A 22168-nucleotide genomic window follows, 5' to 3' on the forward strand; every position below is an offset into this window, starting at 1 on the left:
AGAAACAGCTTCTCTTCACTAACCTCATCCCTGATCCTCGGAACTGACGGAGGGGGGAAACTTTACTGACTTCAGTTAGGGCCGCACTCGAAGGATACGAAAGGGTGATTTCAAAGCCGGGCGTACAACAATGAAATAGGGTTGAGGTCAAACGAGGACTTGGTTAAGAATGAGATCAGTAATGGTGAAGGCGTGAGACAGAAAGAGTTGAGGTTGTATCCCTTTCAATCAAGGAATGTCAAACCAGCACTTAACTATCACAGGCTTGCCAAATTGCACACAAGGCATGTTGTGCCAGAGGGATGTATTACCTGGAGGTTTTGTACACCCTTTCTCTGAGATTTAGGCCCATAAATAATGCATTCCGAGGGGCCTTGACAAGAACGATTCTGAAAGGATGTTTCACCTTGCGGGAAAATCTAGAACCTGGGGTCACAGTTTCAAAATGAGGTGTCTTCCATTTAAGAAATTTCTTCATCAAGGGTTATGGGGGACAGGTAGGAAAATGCAGTTAAGGCTGCATCAGTTCAACTATGATCTTACTGAACATCGGAGCAGGCTCGAGGGACGAAAGGCCTTCTCCCGTTCCTCTTTGGAAATCATAGCATCCGTACAGTGCAGAAGAAGGCCATTCGGCCCATCGAGCCTGCACCGGCCCTCTGAAAGAGCACCCTATCTAGGCCCGCTCCTCTACCGCATCCCCGTCACCCCAGCTAAGGGGCAATTTTATCCTGGGCAATCCACCTAACCTGCGCATCTTTGCACTATGGGAGGAAACCGGAGCACCCGGAGGAAACACACACAGACACGGGGAGAACGTGCAGACTCCGCACAGACAGTGACCCAAGGCCAGAATTTAACCTGTAGACCATACCGTGCCGCCCCATATTTCGTCTGTACTAATGTCAAATGTGAACTAGGAGGAGGATGGTGCATGGGATTAGAAACCTTCATACATCTCTGCGCTCCTCCACCTGATTTTAATGGCTGTACAATTGGCAGCCACGATTTCAGCAGCCTGGTCCTCAAGCGCTGCAATTCCTCTCCGTCTTTCTAATTCTCCTGCTTTAGGACATTCCTTAAAACCTATCACTTTGAGCAAGTTATTGGTCACCTCTCCTGTCACATTTTGCTTGCCGATGCTTCTGTCCACCTTGAGACATTTGAAAACTTGATGCTTTAAGTTAAATGCAAGCTCTTGCTGCTGTATGCTGCACCATTGAGCAAGGTGGAACCCACAAGCAAAATACTGCAGATGCTGGAAATAAAAGCAGGAATTGCTGAAAATACTCAGCCGGACTGGCAGCGTCGGTGTGGAGAGAAGCAGAGCTCACTGGCGCGATCCAACGGCCTCATCACGTCCGACTCGGTGACGTGACGAACCTCTGGCAAGATTTGCGATGCTCGGAATGCCTTGCGAAATCTAACCAGATCTCGTGAGATGTCACGATCTGGATCTTGCCCTTGTTGGGAACAAATAAGAACATTAGAACATAAGAACTAGGAGCAGGAGTAGGCCATCTGGCCCCTCGAGCCTGCTCCGCCATTCAATGAGATCATGGCTGATCTTTTGTGGACTCAGCTCCACTTTCCGGCCCGAACACCATAACCCTTAATCCCTTTATTCTTCAAAAAACTATCTATCTTTATCTTAAAAACATTTAATGAAGGAGCCTCTACTGCTTCACTGGGCAAGGAATTCCATAGATTCACAACCCTTTGGGTGAAGAGGTTCCTCCTAAACTCAGTCCTAAATCTACTTCCCCTTATTTTGAGGCCATAAACAGTGGATCACACAGAAAAATCCAGGGCAAAAGACCCTGCCAAACCCACCCAAAATGACACTTGGAAATGTCTCCGTTAAATCGCGCCCAGTCGATGACCTTTCCTCAGAAACTGTCCTTGATCTAACATATTTATTCCCGTGACCCCTGCACTTTGGAATTCCTTAGTGCTCTTCAGTTTCCTGTTCTACCTTCAACATTGTAAAATCTAAGCTTTATTGGCGTCACTTAATTTACATTTTGGTGACCTTATGCCTTCTCCTTCATTCGAAGTGCTCTCCTGACACACAGCTCTTGGCTCTTCACCTGACTTCCACAGTGACAGAATAACTTTCTCCGGGCGGGGAGGAACAAGACTGCCGCAATTCGAAGCTTGTTTAAATACTGTAGACAACCCAGCAATTGTATTCCACTCGTCAAGAATTAGCCGCGCAATGCTCAGGCAGCTCTGAGCATGCCCGAAGATGCTCTTAGAAATCTGGCCTTCCCGTCTGTTAAACTAGATATTCGGTTTATTCGCCCTCAGGGAACACTTTTCCAATTTTGTAAGTGTGTAGGGTTGCCAACCCTGCAGGAATGCCCTGGAGTCTTCAGGAGTTTATCATTAATCTGTTGGATACAGCTGCCAGCAATGCAGGCGGGAAAAAAAAGAACAGTTAAGAAAAAAATGTGTATTCTTTCATTCAGCTTCTTTTGACAAACTTTCATTTATTAGTTGTTAAAATGTTGGGAAATGGAGGGGGAAAAGGCTGTTCGACAGGGTGGGGTGGTCACAGGAAGGAAACCTCCAGGAATATGCCCGACTAGAGTTGGCAACACCACTTGTCAGTCAGTCTCAAGCGCTTCCACTTCAGGTGCAGAGTGGTGTGATGCAGAATTACCTTCTGCTAATTCTACCTGAACGTCAGCAGTGTGATTGTCGTTTTTATGGCCTTTTGTGAGGAAAACTGCCCAGTGTTTTATTCTTTCACAATACATGGGCGTCGCTGGCAAAGCCAGCATTGTTGCCCATCCTTAATTGCCCTTGAGAAGGTGGTGGTGAGCTGCCTTCGAATAGAATCACTACAGGGCAGAAGGAGGCCATTCGGCCCATCGGGTCTGCACCGGCCCAAACCACACACTATCCCTGTAACCCCACCTAGAGCCAATTTAGCATCCACTTAATCCAATTCAGCCGATCCACTTAACCCGCACGTCTTTGGACTGTGGGAAGAAACCGGAGCACCCGGAGAAAACCCACACAGACACGGAGAGAACGTGCAGACTCGGCACAGACAGTGACCCAATCGAACCCGAGGTCCCTGCCGCCGTGATGCAACAGTGCTAACCATGTGCTACCGTGTCGACCTCAACCACTGCTGTCCATTCGTTCACCCACAGTGCTGTTAGGGAGGGAGTTGACCCAGCGACAGTCAAGGAACAGCGATATAGTTTGAAATCAGGATGGTGTGGGGCTTGGAGGGGAGCTTGCAGGCGGTGGCGTTTCCCTCGATCTTCTAGATGGTTGCGGGTTTCAAAAGTGCTGTCGTAGGAACCTTGGTGGGTTGGTGCAGTGCATCTTGTGGATGGTACACGCTGCTGCCAAGGAGCAGGGTGGCAGAGGCAGCGAAGTTTCAGTTGGCGGTTGGGGTGTCATTCAAGTGAGCTGCTTTGTCCTGGATGGTGTCAAGTTTTCTGAGTGTTATTGGAGCATCAACGCAAGTGGAGAGTATTCCATCACACTCCTGACTTGTGCTCTTTGGTCAGTTAGAAGGTGTGTCACTTTGTACAGAATCCCGAGCCTCGGACCGCTGTTACTGCCACAGTATTTATATGGCTGGAACAATCCAGCACCTGGTCCAGCAATATAACTCCACTACACATATGCAGTGTGATTCTCCCTTCTGGGGACTAAGTCCCCACGCCGGCGGGGGAACCGGCGGCAACCACTCCGGCGTCAACAGTCCCCAAAAGTGCGGAATTCTCGGCACGTTCGGGGACTAGGTGGACGCCGGAGGGGTTGGCCCCGCTCCAGCCGGCGGCGAAGGGACGGCGCGAGTTCGTGCATGCGCCAGACAAGCCGGCGTTGGATCCCCTGGCGTCCCCCTGAGGACCGCCCCCGCCGACTTACCTGCCAGGTCCCGCCGGTGCGTGAGTTGAGTGACTCACGCCGGCGGGACTGGCCAAAAACAGACGGCCGCTCGGCCCATCGGAGCCCGGAGAATAGCTGGGGGAGGGCGCTGCCAACGGCCCCCGGCCGGCCTGGCGGGAATCCCGCTCCCGCCCGAGAAACGGCGGCGGAGAATACGGCAGCCGGCGTAGGGACGGCGGGGCAGGATTCGCTACTCCCCTCGGGGATTCTCCGATCTGGCGGCGGGTCGGGGAACCCTGCCCCCTGTGTTGATAATTACTGTTGTTTGGTGTAAATAAATTATAAACTACTACTAACTAGAAAGGAGGGTGTGATTGGTGGCACAGTGGTTAGCACCATTGCTTCACGGCGCCAGGGACCTGGGTTTGATTCCGACCTCGGGTGACTGTGTGGAGTTTGCACCTTTTCCAAGTGTCTGCGTGGGTTTCCTTTTTTTTCTAAATTTGAAGTACCCAATTATTTTTTTCCAATTAAGGGGCAATTTAGCGTGGCCAATCCACCTACCCTGCACATTGTTTTGGGTTGTGGGGGCGAGACCCACGCAGACATGGGGAGAACGTGCAAACTCCACACGGACGGTGACCCGGGGCCGGGATCGAACCCGGGTCCTCGGCGCCGTGCGGCAGCAGAGCTAAATTGCGCTACCTGCGTGGGTTTCCTCCGGGTGCTCCGGTTTCCTCCCACAGTCCAAAGATGTGCAGGCTTGGTGGATTGGCCACGCTAACTTGCCCCTTAGTGTCCAAAAGGGTCGATGGGCCGAATGGCCTCCTTCTGCGCTGTAGGGATTCTATGAATCAAAGTACTTCCCTTTATCTAATACCTTTTTATTGTACCATTATTGTGCCTTTATATAATGCCGCAGCTATCTCAGGGCGCATCTCATCCACTAAATTACTTTTCAAAATGCAATCACTGTTATATGTGGAAACACAGCAGCTAATTTTTTTTTAACAATTTTAATGAAGTATTTTTGGCATTACAAGCAGCAACAGTATAAAAACAATGTACAAAGAACAATAAACGTAATGCAAATACCGACTCCCATCTCTCCAAGACCCGCCTATTTAACCCCCTATTCTACGCTACCCTGACGATTAATTCTCCGCGAAGAAGTCGATGAATGGTTGCCACCTCCGGTCGAACCCTAACAAAGACCCTCTCAAGGAGAACTTAATCTTCTCTAGGCCGAGGAAGCTCGCCATGTTGGTTAACCAGTTCTCCGACTTTGGGAGCTTTGAGTCTCTCCAAGGTAGCAGTAACCGTCTCCGGGCTACCAGGGAGGCAAAGGCCGGAACACCTGCCTCTTTCTCCCCCTGGACTCCCGGATCTTCCGACACACCGAAAATCGCCACCTCTGGCCTCATTGCCACCCTTGTTTTCAATTTGGACATGACGTCCGCAAACCCCTGCCAGTGTCCCCTAAGTTTTGAACATGCCCAGAACATGTGGACATGGTTTGCTGGTCCTCCCGCACATTTTACACACCTGTCCTCTACTCCAAAGAATCTACTCATCCGGGCCACTGTCAGGTGGGCCCGTTGGACCACCTTGAATTGGATCAAGCTGGGCCTTGCACATATAGCGGTCGCGTTGACTCTGCTCAACGCGTCTGCCCATAAGCCATCCTCCATCTCACCACCAAGCTCCTCCTCCCACTTACACTTCAGCTCCTCGGTCTGCATCTCCTCCGCTCCCATGAGCTCTTTGTAGATGTCCGAGACACACCCCTCTCCCACCCATCCCCGAGACACTATCCTATCCTGGATCCCCTTACTGGCAGGAGTGGGAAGGACGATACCTGCGCAGAAAGTCCTGCACTTGTAAATATCTAAATTTGTTCCCTCTTGCCAACTCAAACTTCTCCTCCAGCGCCCTCAAGCTAGGGGTGCTCCCTTCCAGGAACAGGTCCCCCATCCTCTCAATTTCCGCCCTTTGCCATACTCTGAACCCCCCTCCAATTTCACCGGAGAAAACCGGTGGTTGTCACATATTGGGGACCAGACCGATGCTCCCGCTGCTCCAGCGTACCTCCTCCACTGACCCCAGATCCTCAGGGCCGCCACCACCATTGGGCTGGTGGAGTATCTCGCCAGCGGGAACGGCAGAGGTGCCGTTATCACCCTAGCTGGTGCCCCTACATGAAGCTGCCTCCATCCGTTCCCAAACCAACCCTGCCCCACCACCCAGTAGCAATGTTGGCCGCCCAGTAGTAATTACTGAAATTTGGCAGGGCAGGCCCCCCACTCCCCCTCGATTCCTCTCGAGCATCACCTTCTTCACTCGCGGGGACTTACCCGCCCAGACAAAGCCCGGAATGATTTTGTTAACCCTCTTAAAAAAATGACCCCGGGAAGAAAATTGGGAGGCATTGGAATACAAATAAAAATCTCGGTAGGACCGCCATCTTAACCGTCTGCACCCTCCCAGCCAGCGACAGCGGTAGCGCATCCCACCTCCGAAACTCGCCCCTCGTCCGCTCAAGCAACCGGGACAAGTTCAACTTGTGTAACCGGCCCCAGTCGCGCGCCACTTGTATCCCTAAGTACCTGAAACTGTCCCCTACTAACCTAAATGGTAAATCCCCCAGCCGACCCTCCTGTCCGCTTGCCTGGACTACAAACATCTCGCTCTTTGCCACATTCAGTTTATATCCCGAAAACCGGCCAGATTCCCCCAAAGTCGCCGTGATTTCCCCCATCCCTGCCCCTGGATCTGCTACATATGAGCATAGGTCGTCCGCGTACAGCGAGACCTTATGTTCCCCGCCCCCCCCTCCCCGAACCAGCCCTTTCCAACCCCTTGAAGCTCACAGCAGCTAATTTGTTCACTTTTTCACTTCTGTTCAGCTACCATTGCACAGGGTTTTGGTGAGGCCATAACCCAGAACACTGTGTGTAATCCTGGTCTCCATATTTAAAGAAGGATATATTTGCATTGGAGGAGTTACAATGAAGGCTCCCTGGGTTGGTGCCAGGGAGGAGAAGGTTGCCCTGCTTTCATAATATTCAACGGTTCTGCTTCCACTGCCTGTTGAGGAAGAGAGTTCCAGAGATTCACCACCCTCTGAGAGAAAACATTCCTGTCTTAAACGGGTGACCCCCTTATTTTTAAACAGTGACCCCTAGTTCTAGATTCTCCCACAAGAGGAAACATCCTCTCCACATCCACCCTGTCGATACCCCTCAAGATCTTAAAGGTTTCGATCAAGTCACCTCTCACTCTTCTAAACTCTAGTGGATTCAAACCCAACCTCTCCAACCTTTCTTCATTAGACAACCCTCTCATTCTCGGTATTAATCTAGTAAACATTCTCTGAACTGCTTCTAAATGCATTTACATCTTTCCTTACATATGGAGGGCAATTCCGTACACAGTACTCCAGCTGCGGTCTCACCAACGCCCTGTGCAACTGACGCACAACCTCCCTACTTTTGTAATCAATTCTCCCCACAATAAACGTTCTGGGCGGGATTCTCCACGAACCGGCGGGGTGGGCCACTCCAGTGCCGAGGAGTGGCGTGAACCACTCTGGCGTCGGGCCGCCCCGAAGGTGCGGAGTCCTCCGCACCTTCAGGGGCTAGGCTGACGGCGGAGTGTTTGGTGTCACGCCAACCGGCGCCGAAGGGCCTCTGCCGGCCGGCGCGAGTTGGCGCATGCGCGGGAGCACCAGCGTGTGCTGGCATCATCCCAGCGCATGCACAGGGGGTTCTTCTCCGCACCAGCCATGGCGAAGGTTGACAGCAGCCGGTGCGGAGGGAAAGAGTGCCCCCACGGCACAGGCCCGCCCGCGGACCGGTGGGCCCCGATCGCGGGCCAGGCCACCGTGGCCCACCCCCCCCCGCCCCCCCTGAGGACTCTGCAGGCCGCCCGTGGAGCCAGGTCCCGCCAGTCAGGATATGTTGTGATTTACGCCGGCGGGATCCGGCGAAAGCGGGCGGCCACTAGGCCCATCGCAGGCCGGAGAATCGCCGGGGGAGCCACTGCTTGCAGTCGCCGACCGGCGCTCCGCGGTTCCTGCCTCCGCCGAAACCCCAGCGCCGGAGAATTCGGCAGCCAGCGGGGGCTGTATACACGCCGCCCCCCTGGCGATTCTCCAACCAGGCGGGGGGATCGGAGAATCCTGCCCTCTATTAGTTTTCCCAATTACTTGCTGTACCTGCGTACTGGCCTTTTGTGATTCATGCACTTGGACACCCAGATCCCTCTGACCCTTGGGACTGAGATGAGGAGACATTTCTTCACACAAGAGTTATGAGTCTTTAGAATTTGCTACCCCAGATGGCGGCGCACGCTCCATCAATGAATCTATTTCAGGCTGGGACAGACATATTTTTAGTCTCCCAGGGAATTAAGGGATATGGAAAGCAGTTGGGAAAGTGGGGTTGAAGCCCATGATCACCATTCAGATTGACTGGCGGAGCAGGTTCCTGGGTTGTATGGCCTCCTCCTGACCCTCATTCTCATGTCCGCTTCCGCCAGTAGAAGGTGCGTTGGATGAGACGGTTTAGGGGTGTTGGTTGGGAGAATGTCGGCCAAAACTCTGGGAGAACTCCCCAGCACTTGATTGAATTGTGCTGTGGGGTTGTTTTCTGACCTGCTGCCACCCTGGATTGACCCCCAGCGGGATTTGTATCGATAGTAATGTTGCTAACTTTTGGTTGGCTCTTAATTTGTAATTTGCTCTGTTTGTTTAACCTTTGCTCTAGAGTCGCCAGATATCTTTATGATACCGCCACGAGGTTCAAGTTCAAGTAATGATCAATAACTCAACACACAAATTAGTAAGATTCAAATCAAAACACATTTATTATACACTACTCATGCATAAACTCTAGTTTCTAGACTATTCCTATCACTAAAAGGCCTATACTTAGCTTTGGAATTGGCCCACCAGCTCAGGGGAACAAATGGCCTTTCGTTCAGGTCCTGAGTCTGCAGGATTCAAAAGCTGGTATGGACTGGTAGCTAGGAGCGCCTATCTCGTAGCGAGCGTTGACTGGAGACTTACTTGGTTGATGCGGCATCTTGGACAGGTCACTGTCACGCGTTGATTCAAGTTGCTGAGTGACCCTGCCAAGAAGGACGATTTGAACTTGGGGGCTTTACTTTATAGTCCCCAGGGGCTTCCCGCCCTTCGGGGTGGACCCCGTACCTGGTTCCAAATGATTGCGTTCCGATCATTTGGATCGATTTCTCCAATACTGGAGCTGTTCCCTGATCGCTGGGTGGTCCCTAAATGTCCGTTGGCCTTCCTATGCCTTGGCTCCTGCTGGCGCCGAGGAGTCTGGCTTGGCCTTATTCACTTTAAGTGTTGCGATTGTGCCTTGGAATCGCTCATTACTATGCAGATGGCTGCTGGTTTCAGTGCTGTCTGGTTTTTGCAATTTCAATACACATGATTTCTGCACTTACTCAATTTTGCCTGTGTTGGCTGAATTTCCCTTCATTCTTTGCGGTTCTCCATTTTAAGTCGGGAAGTGGCCAACCCAGGTGGCTACAGTAGTCTATTACGAAAAGATACATAAATGGCTGGGAAGTGCAATATAAACATGTCACATTGATTGGGAATGTATCTCAGAGGCTGGTGTTGATTGCTGAGATAGGGGAAGGGGGGAGACACTCTCTGTGTGACTGGACTCCTGTCGATATGGGAGGGTTTGCTGCTGGCACTGGATACAAGTACTGTACTAACCATAAACTCATTGAACAATGGAATAGGCTTGAGGGGCTGAATGGTCTCATATGTTCCTAATTTTTATACTATGATGAAGCACAGTCAATGCACAGGGCAACCTTCCTGTCCCGTGATCACCACCACTTAGAAGGACAAGACTTGAGACAATTCACACCTCTGTGACCTGTGATTATCCCTCTCTCCAGTTGCACCGTCTGGACCTGTAAAGACTTAATTACCTGCAAAGACTCACATTCAAAGTATTATCTTGCATCATTGGCTTTGTCTACATATGCTGTGTTTGTGTAACCCACCTCTTCACTCACCTGATGAAGGAGCTACGCTCCGAAAGCTTGTGATTCCAAATAAACCCGTTGGACTTTAATCTGGTGTTGTAAGACTTCTTATTAGAGGGACAAGGTCAGCAGGCAGCACGATGGCGCAGTGGGTGAGTCCTGCTGCCTCACGACGCCAAGGTCCCAGGTTCGATCCCGGCTCTGGGTCACTGTCCGTGTGGAGTTTGCACATTCTCCCCGTGTTTGCGTGGGTTTCACCCCCACAACCCAGAAATGTGCAGGCTAGGTGGATTGGCCACGCTAAACTGTCCCTTAATTGGAAAAAATGAATTGGGTACTCTAAATTTATTTAAAAAACACGAGGGACAAGGGCAGCAGATGCATGGGAACACCACCCATTGGAAGTTCCCCTCCAAGCCACACCCCATCTGGACTTGGAAACATATCGTCGTTCCTTCAGCGTCACCTGATCCAAACCCTGGAACGTCCGTCTGAACAGCACACAACTCACACAGCGGCTCAGGAAGGCATCTTCTCAAGGGCAATTAGGGATGGGCAATAAATGCTGGCCTAGCCAGCGGCTACATCCCACAAACAAATAAAATAAAGCATATGGTTGTAAAGCTTTTATTAATGCTTGTTGTATTTTTTTTCTTCCCTCCCCGCCAGATGGTGAGAATGGAAATGTGGTTTATGCTGGTTGCAGCGACTCTGGCTGTTTTCATCACTTCCTTGGAGGCTCAGTCAAGGAAAGGTACTGAAGGAGGCGTTGCCAACCGGTCAGATACTCACCTGTTGCATGATGGAGAAAAGATTCTTCAATGAAGTTCAAGGAGCTGTTTTACTATAATCGGCAGGTGTAGTGGGTGAAACCACTCGCTCAAACTCACACTCTATTGACATTGGGGAGTGAATGAAGCCGTGCGAGGCGGATAGGTGATGTCATAATATACACATCAGTATATGATGGTGCAGAGCCACACACTGACTGACACACTGCAAGACCAATCAACACACACAGCACAGCAGCCAATCACCAGTTAGGGCACGGTCACTATAAAGACAGAGGGCACTAGTTTTCCCGCTCATTCGGGATGCAGCCTCTGAGACAGACAGAGCCCGCAGTCAGTAGTACAAACATCCACCATGTGCTAGCAGTATCGGCTGGTCAGGTTAGGCATAGGTCTTCAGTCAATCTAACATAGTGTCGACCCACAGCGCAAGTATGTTTAACAGCTCTTAGTTAAATAAAATAGAGTTGGTAGCCTGTCTATGTTACTGCTAAGGTAAACGCAGCCTCCACAGATCCAGAGTACCCAACACATCAGGTGAGGTCGGAGAGATGGGATGAGGGAAGGTTATGGGCGGGGTTTAGGGGTGGGGAATAGGGTCAGGGGGCACGATTGTCCGGCACCCCAATCGCGTGTTTCTCGGCCGCGCGCAGTTCGCTGGCGGTGGGATTCTATCTTCCCGCCGATTGTCAGTGGGATTTCCCGTTGTAACCATCCCCACACCCGCTGGCGGCAATGTGCTGTCGGCGGGAAAATTGAATCGCAACGACTGGAGAATACCGGTCAGGATTTTTAAGCCCCGTTGGGGGCAAGTGGGAGGTGGGGGTGGTTGGGGTTGGGGTTGGGGGGTGGGGGGGGGGGGAATTGTGAAAGTTTGTACCATTGACTGGCCTGCCGGTATGCGAGTTCCCTCCTGCTCCTGGGCTATTTTCCCAGAGGTGAGATCGCATCCCGCCCGCAAGCGGCAATTAAACTCCGTTAAAGGCCTATTGAGGCTTAGCGTACAGGTCCAGATGGAATTTCCTACAGACTTCTTTGGGCTCAGCCAAAGCCATGAGCCACCTTGTGAAGGGTCGCCTCCATCCACAATGGCAGCCTGACTGCTGAGTTTACAAAGTTGGACAGGGGGTGCCTCACAATGGAGCTGCTCTCGGCCTCCCTTACCGGAATTGTTGCTCCTTCAGTGCTGAAGGCCCTGCACTTTCGACGTCTGCCGTCTTCAGTGAGACGGTGAGCCCGCTTCTGCCCTCCAATTGTCCAGCTCGGGAAAATCACTGCTGGGAGGCTGTTTCCCTGGCAGTGCCGGCTCGACTCCCGCCTGACCCTGACGAGGCACATCGACCCCGCCCCCTCCTCCCACGGTGAAATCCTGCCCCAGGTACTGTGGCGCCTGGAGGTGGTGGGGGAGGGGTGTCCTGGGTGGAGGGGGAGGATGTTGCATTGTAGCCTCTCCTGCTCTGGTGGGAGTCGCCCGGAACTGGGTTCGAAGCCCCAAGGTACGGCTGCTGCAGTCCAGGAGAACTGTGCGATTCAAATTTCCCTCCCCACACCCCTCCTCCACCCCCCCCCATTCCGTAAGCCTTGGTGTCACCGCTTTCTGTCACAGAGACTTTTGTGGGTTTACAGTTTCACATGCAGCAGTTTCCATCTAGCACCATGTCAACATTAAGGCGCTTTATAAACGCATTGTTGCTGTTGCTGACTGAGTCAATTAGAGACATAGACACGTAGAAAATAGGGGCAGGTGTAGGCCATTCGGCCCTTCGAGCCTGCACCACCGTTCAGTGTGGCTGATCATGCAAATTCAGTATCCCACTCCTGCTTTCTCCCAATACCCTTTGATCCCTATAACCGCAAGGACCACATCCAGCTCCCTCTTGAATATATCCAATGAACAGGCCCCAACAGCTTTCTGTGGGAGAGAATTCCACAAGTCCACAACTCCCTGAGAGAAGATCTTCCTCATCTCAGTCCTGAATGGCTTACCCCTTATTCTTAGGCTGTGATCCCTAGTTCTGGACTTCCCCAACATCGGGAACATTCTTCCCGCATCCAGCCTATCCAGTTCCATTGGGATTTTATCTGTTTCTATGAGATCCCCTCTCATTCTTCTAAACTCCAGTGAGTACAAGCCCAGCCGATTCCTGTAATCCCACCTAACCTTCGGACACTTACGTTGTGTAGTAAGTGTACTCAACGCCCCAAAATAGTAAGATGTTGAAGAAATAATTAATATCTGAGAAAACTTTTTCCATTGTCCATTCTGCCTGGTTAAAACAGCCAGCACGGTGGCGCAGTGGGTTAGCACTGTGGCCTCACAGCACCGAGGTCCCAGGTTCGATCCCAGGTCTGGGTCACTGTCCGTGTGGAGTTTGCACATTCTCCCCGTGTTTGCGTGGGTTTCGACCCCACAACCCAAAGATGTGCAGAGCGAGGTGGATTGGCCAAGCTAAATTGCCCCTTAATTGGAAAAAAGGAATTGGGTGCTCTAAATTTATTTTAAAAAAACAACCAGAACAGTTAGTTTGTCAGTTTCGTGTTGTCAACAAAAATCGCTGACTTGTAGTATGAAATAGCTTCATACTTCATTTGTTTTGTTGCTGGTGTTGTTTGCCACACAGAATCTGCTCATTTGGGTACGTATTAAACTCCTGTGTATCTTTGCAACACAGCTCTTATCACCTGCTGGAGCCCTTCACCCAGCTCTGTTCACGGAGTGAAAAATGGAGGTTGCCCACTAATGGGAAAAAAGCATGTCGTGGTCGAAAGGGGGGTCAATTTATATGTTGAGTATGTACACCGTGGTGGCATAATGGTTAGCACCGCTGCCTACCAGCTCCAGGGACTCGGTTTCAGTTCCAACCTCGGGTCACTGTCTGTGTGGAGTTTGCACGTTCTCCCCGTGTCTGCGTGGGTTTCCTCCGGGGGCTCCGGTTTCCTCCCACAGTCCAAAGATGTGCAGGTCAGGTGGATTGGCCATGCTAAATTTCCCCTTAGTGTCCAAAAGGTTAGTGGGGTTACTGGGTTGCGGGGATAGGTTGGAGGTGCGAAGCTCGTTCAAGGGCCGGTGCAGACTCGATGGGCTGAATGGCCTCCTTCTGCACCGTAAATTCTATGAAAAGCATGATGTTTGGGGCAGGAGAATGGGATCGCCATATTCGCCAGGCCGTGTTCTACGTTGCAATCTATGGGTATGTATTCTCTGTGAACCCTTCGCCTCTCTGAGATATCTGTGTTCCCCAATTCTGACCTCTTAAACATATTCGGTTTTAATGATTTCACCGTTGGCAGCCGTGCCTGCGTCGGCCTGGGCTCCAAGTTCTGGATTTTCCACTCCACAGCCCCACCTCGTGCCCCCCCCCCCCTTAAACGTTCTTAAAAATCTAGCTCTTTGACACCTTTTGGTCACCTCTCCGAATATCTCCTTTTGTGGCTCAGTGCCAAATTTTCTTCGATAACGCTCTTCTGTGAAGCGCCTTGGGGCGCGTTACTGCATTACAGGCGCTATATAAATGCAAGTGATTGTTTATATCGCAGCAGAGTCTGGTTCAGCTTCTACCCGACAACCCCCCCCCCCCCTCCACTTTCCTGCCTGACCCCCTCCCTCCCTCCTCCCCACCCCAAAACCTCAACCTCCCTATGGGAGCTGTAAAAAAGGAGGGGTGTGTCTTCCTTCAACCCCACCCTGCTGGACTGCGGCCATGCGCCTCGAGGACAGCTGCGCGGTCCTTGATCCTGCTCAGCCTGAGTCTGAAGGTCGGGCGGGGCAGGCACAGAAGACATTTCGGTCGAGTAATTGAGCAAAAATTATAAATCCGAAGATTCCTCACGAGCTGGGCTCACCTTCAACGTTAAAAATCTAGCAACATTTTATACATTCTGTCCAATTTCAAAATGGCCTTCCCCTGGTTCTGCACTGTTGACCAATCTAGTTCAATAGCATCCATTGTCAATCAATCCTGGATGTGACTTGGTACGGTTGTGACGTTGGGGGAGAGCGGTGCCACTGCCCAGTTTCAGCTCGAACCGGAGTGACGTGTGTCCCCCCTCTCATGTTTCAGCAACCTGCAGAAATGTCTTTGCCGCCGACATCGTCTACCTCGTGGATGGCTCCTCAAGCATCGGAAGAGTCAACTTTGAAGAAGTCAAAAACTTTATCGAAGCAACTATTCACCCATTTGTGAATGTCATTGGTCCAAGTGCGGTCAGAGTTGGCCTGGTGCAATATAGCGACGACCCACGGTAAGCCGCTGCCCATTTATTGTTCTTTGATTTAAAAACAAAAGAAAGGTGGTTTTTGCATGCCAATGCAGAATGGTAAACCCATGGTCCAGAAGGGAGACGTGGTCAAAGCAAAAGGTGGTGCGTCAGTAATTGTAATATGTGCACAGCAAGTGCTGGAAAATGGGATTAGAATGGATAGGGGCTTGATAGCTGGCACTGACATGATGGGCTGTAGGGCCTCTTTCTGAGTTGTAAACTCTATCCCGAAAACATCAACATGATATAAAGAAAAGGAGGCTTTGCATTTATATTTGCATTTTGCACAACCACCGGGTGTCTCAAAGCACTTTCAAAGTGTTGTCACTGTTGTATTGAGGGGAATATTTTGACCAGGTAATCAGTTTTGGTGATGTGAACACCCAGTCACCCAACTGGGAACTGTTTTTGATCAAGTCCTATCACACTGATACTTCTAATCCTCTGCTGTATTACCAGAGAGCCCGCAATCCTTCTGTCAATTCTACCCCCAAATTGCACTCACTGTTTCTTGAAAGAAGGATCTTTTAAAATGTATTTTCCTCCTTGTCATGTCATAGGGATGTTTGCGGATGAGTACACAATGTTCGGCACCATTCGTGACTCCTCAGATAATGAAGCAGTCCGTGTCCAGATGCAGCAAGACCTGGACAATATCTAGGCTTGGGCTGACAAGTGGCAAGCTACATTCGTGCCACACAAGTGCCAGGCAAAGACCCTCTCCTATAAGAGAGGATCTAACCATTGCCCCTTGACATTCAATGGCATTACCATCTCTGAATCCCCCACAATCAACATCCTGGGTGTTACCATTGATTAGAAACTGAACTGGACTAGCCATATTAATACTGTGGCTACCAGGACAGGTCAAAGGCTAGGAATCCTACGGTGAGTAACTCACCTCCTGACCCCCAAAGCCTGTCCAGCATCTACAATGCGAAAGTCAGGAGTGTAATCGAATACTCTCCACTTGCCTGGATGAGTGCAGCTCCAACAACACTCAAGAAGCTCGACACCATCCAGGACAAAGCAGCCTGCTTGATTGCTCCTCCTTCCACAAACATTCAAACCCTCCACCATCATCGAACAGTGGCAGCCGTGTGCACCATCTACAAGATGCACTGCAGTAACTTTCCAAGGTTCCTTAGACAGCACTTTCCAAACCCACGACCACTACCATCTAGAAGGACAAGAGCAGCAGATACCTGGGAACCCCACCACCTGGAGGTTCGTCTCCAAGTCACTCACCACCCTGACTTGGAAATATATCGCCGTTCCTCCACTGTCGCTGGGGCAACATCCGAGAACTTCCTCCCTAACAGCACAGGGAGTGCACCTACCTTTCAGCGGTTCAAGAAGGCAACTCACCACTACCTTCTGAAGGGCAACTAGCGATGGGCAATAAATGCTGGCCTAACCAGCGACGCCCACATCCAGTAAATTAATTTTAAAAATTAGGACATACAAAAGGAATTCAATGCACTTAGCAGTGTAACTCTCTGTTTGCCTGATGATTGCAACTCCAACACTCTGGAAGCTCAACATCAGACCGGACATAGCAGCCTGCTTGAGCAGTACCCCATTCACCCCCTCCACCACCGGCACACAGTGGCAGCAACTCGCCAAGGCTCCTTCAACAGCACATTCCAGGTTTATCCCGCATTTTCTGTTTTTATTGCACACCATACTGACTGGGAACTATACCGGTATTTCACTGTCGCTGGGTCAAAATCCTGGAACCCTGTTCCAGGGAAGCCCAGGAGAGGCCAAGATAGAGTGGACGTGGAGAGGATGTTTCCACAAGTTGGAAAAAACACAAACCCGAGGCCGCAGCCTCAGACTGAAGGGACGGTCCTTTAAAACTGAGATGAGGAGGAATTTCTTCAGCCAGAGGGTGGTGAATCTGTGGAACTCTTTGCCGCAGAAGGCTGTGGAGGCCAAATCACCGAGTGTCTTTAAGACATAGATAGATAGGCTCTTGATTAATAAGGGGATCAGGGGTTATGGGAATTTGGCAGGATAATTTGGATGAAAAATATATCAGCCATGATCGAATGGCGGAGCAGACTCGATGGGTCAAATGGCCTAATTCTGCTCCTATGTCATATGGTCTTATAGCATAGTAGTTATACCTGCTGGTTTAGCAGACTAAGGCAGGCCAGTAGCACGGTTCAATTCCCGTACCAGCCTCCCCGAACAGGTGCCGGAATGTGGCGACTGGGGGCTTTTCACAGTAACTTCATTTGAAGCCTACTTGTGCCAATAAGTGGTTTTCATTTTCATTTCATCAGAAGGATTGTGGCGAGTTGCTGCAGTGTGCCTTGTAGGGGTTACACACTGCTGACTCCGTGTGATGCAAGTCATTTCCTCACTGTTCTGCCCTTCAAATTCCCTGAAACAATTCAAACATGCTTCAATAATTACAAGACATTACAGATGTTTTTGCAATCTGGACACTTGCAAATTGCTCAACCACTTCCCATTCATCTGGTCAGTGTCTGGTCACAGAACCTTTAATGATCTTTTCATCTGCCCCGACTTTACTCATATATCCAGTGTCATTTTTTGCGGTTTGAAAGAAAGTGTACGATCCAGAATGTCTGTCAGTTTAACTAAATGATCACGTTAATGGCTGTGCCGGGACGACTGAGATGGGGAATGACTCACTTGAAAACAAAAGTGGGAGTGGATTACTCAGAGCTTTTAGACCTTGGGGACGTTTGTGACAGTACCTGTGAAAGAACCATTTCACGGGGAGGCGAGAGTTAGAAGCTGGGGTAGTTCATGCTCTGTCGTCCAATAGAATCGTGACTGACCTCCCTCAACTCCACCTTCCCACTTCACCTCCATAACTCTTAACTCCCTTCAAGTCCAAACATCTCCCGGTCTGAATCTTGGATATGCTCAGCGATTGGCCACCAATTCTGGGTTAGAAAATTCCAAAGATTCCTTTTTTAGAAATAAATTTAAAGTACCCAATTCATTGTTTCCAATTAAGGGCGAATTCACTGTGGCCAATCCACCTACCCTGCACATCTTTGGGTTGTGGGGGCGAAACCCGCGCAGACACGGGGAGAATGTGCAAACTCCACACGGACAGTGACCCAGAGCCAGGATCGAACCTGGGACCTCGGCGCCGTGAGGCAGCAGTGCTAACCACTGCGCCGCCGTGCTGCCAGAATTCCAAAGATTCATACTCCCCCCCCCCCCCCCCCCACCCCCCGCCCACCCGCTGAGTTCTCTGCATCCCAGTCCCAAATGGCTGACTCCTTTATCCTCAGACCATCCCTCGTTCCACAACAACTTGTATTTATATAGCACCTTGAAGTGGCGAAAACATCCCAAGGTGCTTCACTGGACCATCATAAAGCAGAAACACGTAAAAGGGTCGAGAACGAGAGAGGGCAAAGGTTCCAAGCGATTTGCGAAAGAAGCAAACAAGAAAAAACTTTTTCACGTAGCGAGCGGTACGGGTCTGGAATGCGCTGCCTGGAAATATGGCGGAGGCAGGTGCAATCGAGGCGTTCCAGAGGGCATGAGATGATGATTTGAATGGAAACCAGGTGCAGGGGTATGGGGAAAAGGCAGGAGAATGGCACCAGGTCATGATGCAGGTGCTGGCATGATGGGCCGAATGGCCAAGGTCAGATGTCCAACTGTTTGTTCAAAGAGGTAGGTTTTAAGGAGCATCTTAAAGTACGAAAGAGAGAGATAGAGAGAAAGATATTTAGAGCGGGAATTCCAGAATTTCGAGCCTGGGCAGATGAACGCATGGCCGCCTATGGTGAGATCGTTAAAATTTGGGATTCTTCAGAAGCCAGAATAATAATAATCTTTATTAGTGTCACAAGTAGGCTTACATTAACACTGCAATGAAGTTACTGTGAAAAGCCCCGAGTCGCCACATTCCGGCGCCTGTTCGGGTACACAGAGGGAGAATTCAGAATTTCCAATTCACCTAACAGCACATCTTTCGGGACTTGTGGGAGGAAACCGGAGCACCCGGAGGAATCCCACGCAGACACGGGGAGAACGTGCAGACTCCGCACAGACAGTGACCCAAGCTGGGAATCGAACCTGGGACTCTGGCGCTGTGAAGCAACTGTGCTAACCTATCAAGGCAGCACTTAAATGGGGGCAGCACGGTAGCACAGTGGTAAGCACTGCCGCCTCACAGTGCCAGGAATCCAGATTAAATTCCAGCCTTGGGTGACTGTCTGAGTGGAGTTTGGGCTTTCTCCCCATGTCTGCATGGGTTTCCTCCGGGTGCACCAGTTTTTCCCCACAGTGCAAAGATGTGCTGTTAGGTGAATTGGACATTCTGAATTCTCCCTCAGTGTTAGGGTTAGGGTTAGGGTTAGGTGGGGTTATGGGGATAGGGCAGGAGATTGGATCTTGGTAGGGTGCTCTTTCGGAGTGTCAGTGCAGACTCGATGGGCCGAATGGCCTGCATTGCGCTGTAGGGATTCTATGATTCTAGATTCCCTACCTGCACCTACCCTGTCTATTCCTTTCATTATTTTGTAGGTTTTAATGAGATCACCTCTCACTATTTGAAAGTCTAGAGAATACCGTATGACCATAGGATACAGGAACAGAATTAGGCCGTTCGGCCCATCGAGTCTGCTCTGCCATGGATTACGGCTGCTATACTCCTCACCCCCATTCTCCTGCGTTCTCCCCATAACAACCCCTGATCCCCTTATTAATCAAGAAATCGCCTTATTAATCAAGATCACCAGATTTGAACTTGAGGTGCTGCTACCTACACGGCTGCAGACCAAGAGCTGGAAGGTGGAATTAGACAGGTTCTTTCTTAGAACATTGTGCGAAACTTTGCTATCAGAGCCTGTGCTTGTCCCAATTAACTTACCGCTGACTGTCTGATATGATATTAAAAATTCTTTGACACCTTAATTGGAATAAAGGGCATTAAAAGATGTATCTGTCTGAGGTGACTGACTATTCATAGGAATCAGATTCACAAATCATGTAAAATGAGGAATGAAGTAATGCATGTCTATAAATGCCCAATAACATCAAAGCTGTCAGGGCTTCAGGGGTGGTACCAGGGGATTGGAGAGTGGCGAATGCCGTGCCCCTGTTCAAAAAAGGGAATAGGGATAACCCTGGGAATTACAGGCCAGTTAGTCTTACTTCGGTGGTAGGCAAAGTAATGGAAAGGGTACTGAAGGATAGGATTTCTGAGCATCTGGAAAGACACTGCTTGATTAGGGATAGTCAGCACGGATTTGTGAGGGGTAGGTCTTGCCTTACAAATCTTATTGAATTCTTTGAGGAGGTGACCAAGCATGTGGATGAAGGTAAAGCAGTGGACGTAGTGTACATGGATTTTAGTAAGACATTTGATAAGGTTCCCCATGGTAGGCTTATGCAGAAAGTAAGGAGGCATGGGATAGTGGGAAATGTGGCCAGTTGGATAACGAACTGGCTAACCGATAGAAATCAGAGAGTGGTGGTGGATGGCAAATATTCAGCCTGGAGCCCAGTTACCAGTGGCGTACCGCAGGGATCAGTTCTGGGTCCTCTGCTGTTTGTGATTTTCATTAATGACTTGGTTGAGGGAATTGAAGGGTGGGTCAGTAAATTTGCAGACGATACGAAGATTGGTGGAGTTGTGGATAGTAAGGAGGGCTGTTGTCGGCTGCAAAGAGACATAGATAGGATGCAGAGCTGGGCTGAGAAGTGGCAGATGGAGTTTAACCCTGAACAGTGTGAGGTTGTCCATTTTGGAAGGACAAATATGAATGCGGAATACAGGGTTAACGGTAGGGTTCTTGGCAATGTGGAGGAGCAGAGAGATCTTGGGGTCTATGTTCATACATCTTTGAAAGTTGCCACTCAAGTGGATAGAGCTGTGAAGAAGGCCTATGGTGTGCTAGTGTTCATTAGCAGAGGGATTGAATTTAAGAGCCCTGAGGTGATGATGCAGCTGTACAAAACTTTGGTAAGGCCACATTTGGAGTACTGTGTACAGTTCTGGTCACCTCATTTTAGGAAGGATATGGAAGCTCTGGAAAAGGTGCAAAGGAGATTTACCAGGATTTGCCTGGAATGGAGAGTAGGTCTTACAAGGAAAAGTTGAGGGTGCTAGGCCTTTTCTCATTAGAACGGAGAAGGATGAGGGGAGACTTGATCGAGGTTTGTAAGATGATCAGGTGAATAGATAGAGTAGACAGTCAGAGACTTTTTCCCCGGGTGGAACAAACGATTACAAGGGGACATAAATTTAAGGTGAATGGTGGAAGATATAGGGGGGCTGTCAGAGGTAGGTTCTTTACCCAGAGAGTAGTGGGGGCATGGAATGCACTGCCTGTGGAAGTAGTTGAGTCGGAAACATTAGGGACCTTCTAGCGACTATTGGATAGGAACATGGATTACGGTAGAATGATGGGGTGTAGATTAATTTGTTCTTAATCTAGGACAAAGGTTCGGCACAACATTGTGGGCCGAAGGGCCTGTTCTGTGCTGTATTTTCTATGTTCTAAGAACTAGGAGCAGGAGTCGGCAATTTAGCCCCTCGAGCCGGCTCCACCGTTCAACACGATCATGGCTGATCTCCTCTGGGCCTTAACTCCATCGTCCTCCCGTTTTCCGTAACCCTTCAACCTGTTACTAATTAAAAATCTCATAACGCCCCCTTAAATTTACTCACTGTCCCAGCCTACAGGTCCAGTTCGCCTAATCTTTCTTCATAAGCCAGTCCTGCCATCCCTGGGACATTAGAGGTGCTATATAAGTTGTTGAAAGAACGGTCTGTGTTGCACTGAGGAACCAGCCGAAATGTACAGTTGTGGTGGAGGCAGATTCGGTTGAAGCTTTCAAAAGGGAATTAGAGGCAGAGGTAATTAGATTAGAGGTTCCCGGACAAGGAAGAATGTGCAGCGTTAGTGAGAGAAGGCGGGGGAATGCCACTAGGTGCGCTGCTCATTCGGAGAGCCGGTGCAGATCTGATGGACCGAATGGTCTCCTTCGGCTCTGTAACAATTCTGTGATCGTGTGTTTTGTGTGTTAGGAGAAACCTTATTGACTTGGGGTGCAATTTAATGGAAATGAAACAATGTCCCGTGTCGGACAGGTTTAGCCAGTTGTTTCCTAGCTCTGAGAACGATCCCATGAAATGAGCTTCTGCTTCATTTCTGGGCATCTGAGAGGACATCCCCGCAGAGGCTACACTTAGTCCCATTTCCTGCACTAACGAGTTCCACCTG

At 50.1% G+C, this 22168-nt stretch overlaps 1 protein-coding gene across 3 annotated transcripts in view; it reads left to right on the plus strand.

Annotated features, from left to right (window-relative positions):
• col7a1 (collagen, type VII, alpha 1) overlaps positions 1-22168 on the plus strand; it is a 404499-nt gene that overhangs the window by 42848 nt on the left and 339483 nt on the right. For all 3 annotated transcript variants that reach the window (XM_072473023.1, XM_072473021.1, XM_072473022.1), the window contains exons 2-3: positions 10555-10639; positions 14738-14918. In XM_072473023.1, the coding sequence (XP_072329124.1) occupies positions 10555-10639; positions 14738-14918 (266 nt within the window). The remainder of the gene's footprint in view (positions 1-10554; positions 10640-14737; positions 14919-22168) is intronic.

Source organism: Scyliorhinus torazame, chromosome 13 (assembly GCF_047496885.1).
Source record: "Scyliorhinus torazame isolate Kashiwa2021f chromosome 13, sScyTor2.1, whole genome shotgun sequence".
In the NCBI taxonomy this organism is placed as follows: Eukaryota; Metazoa; Chordata; class Chondrichthyes; order Carcharhiniformes; family Scyliorhinidae; genus Scyliorhinus; species Scyliorhinus torazame.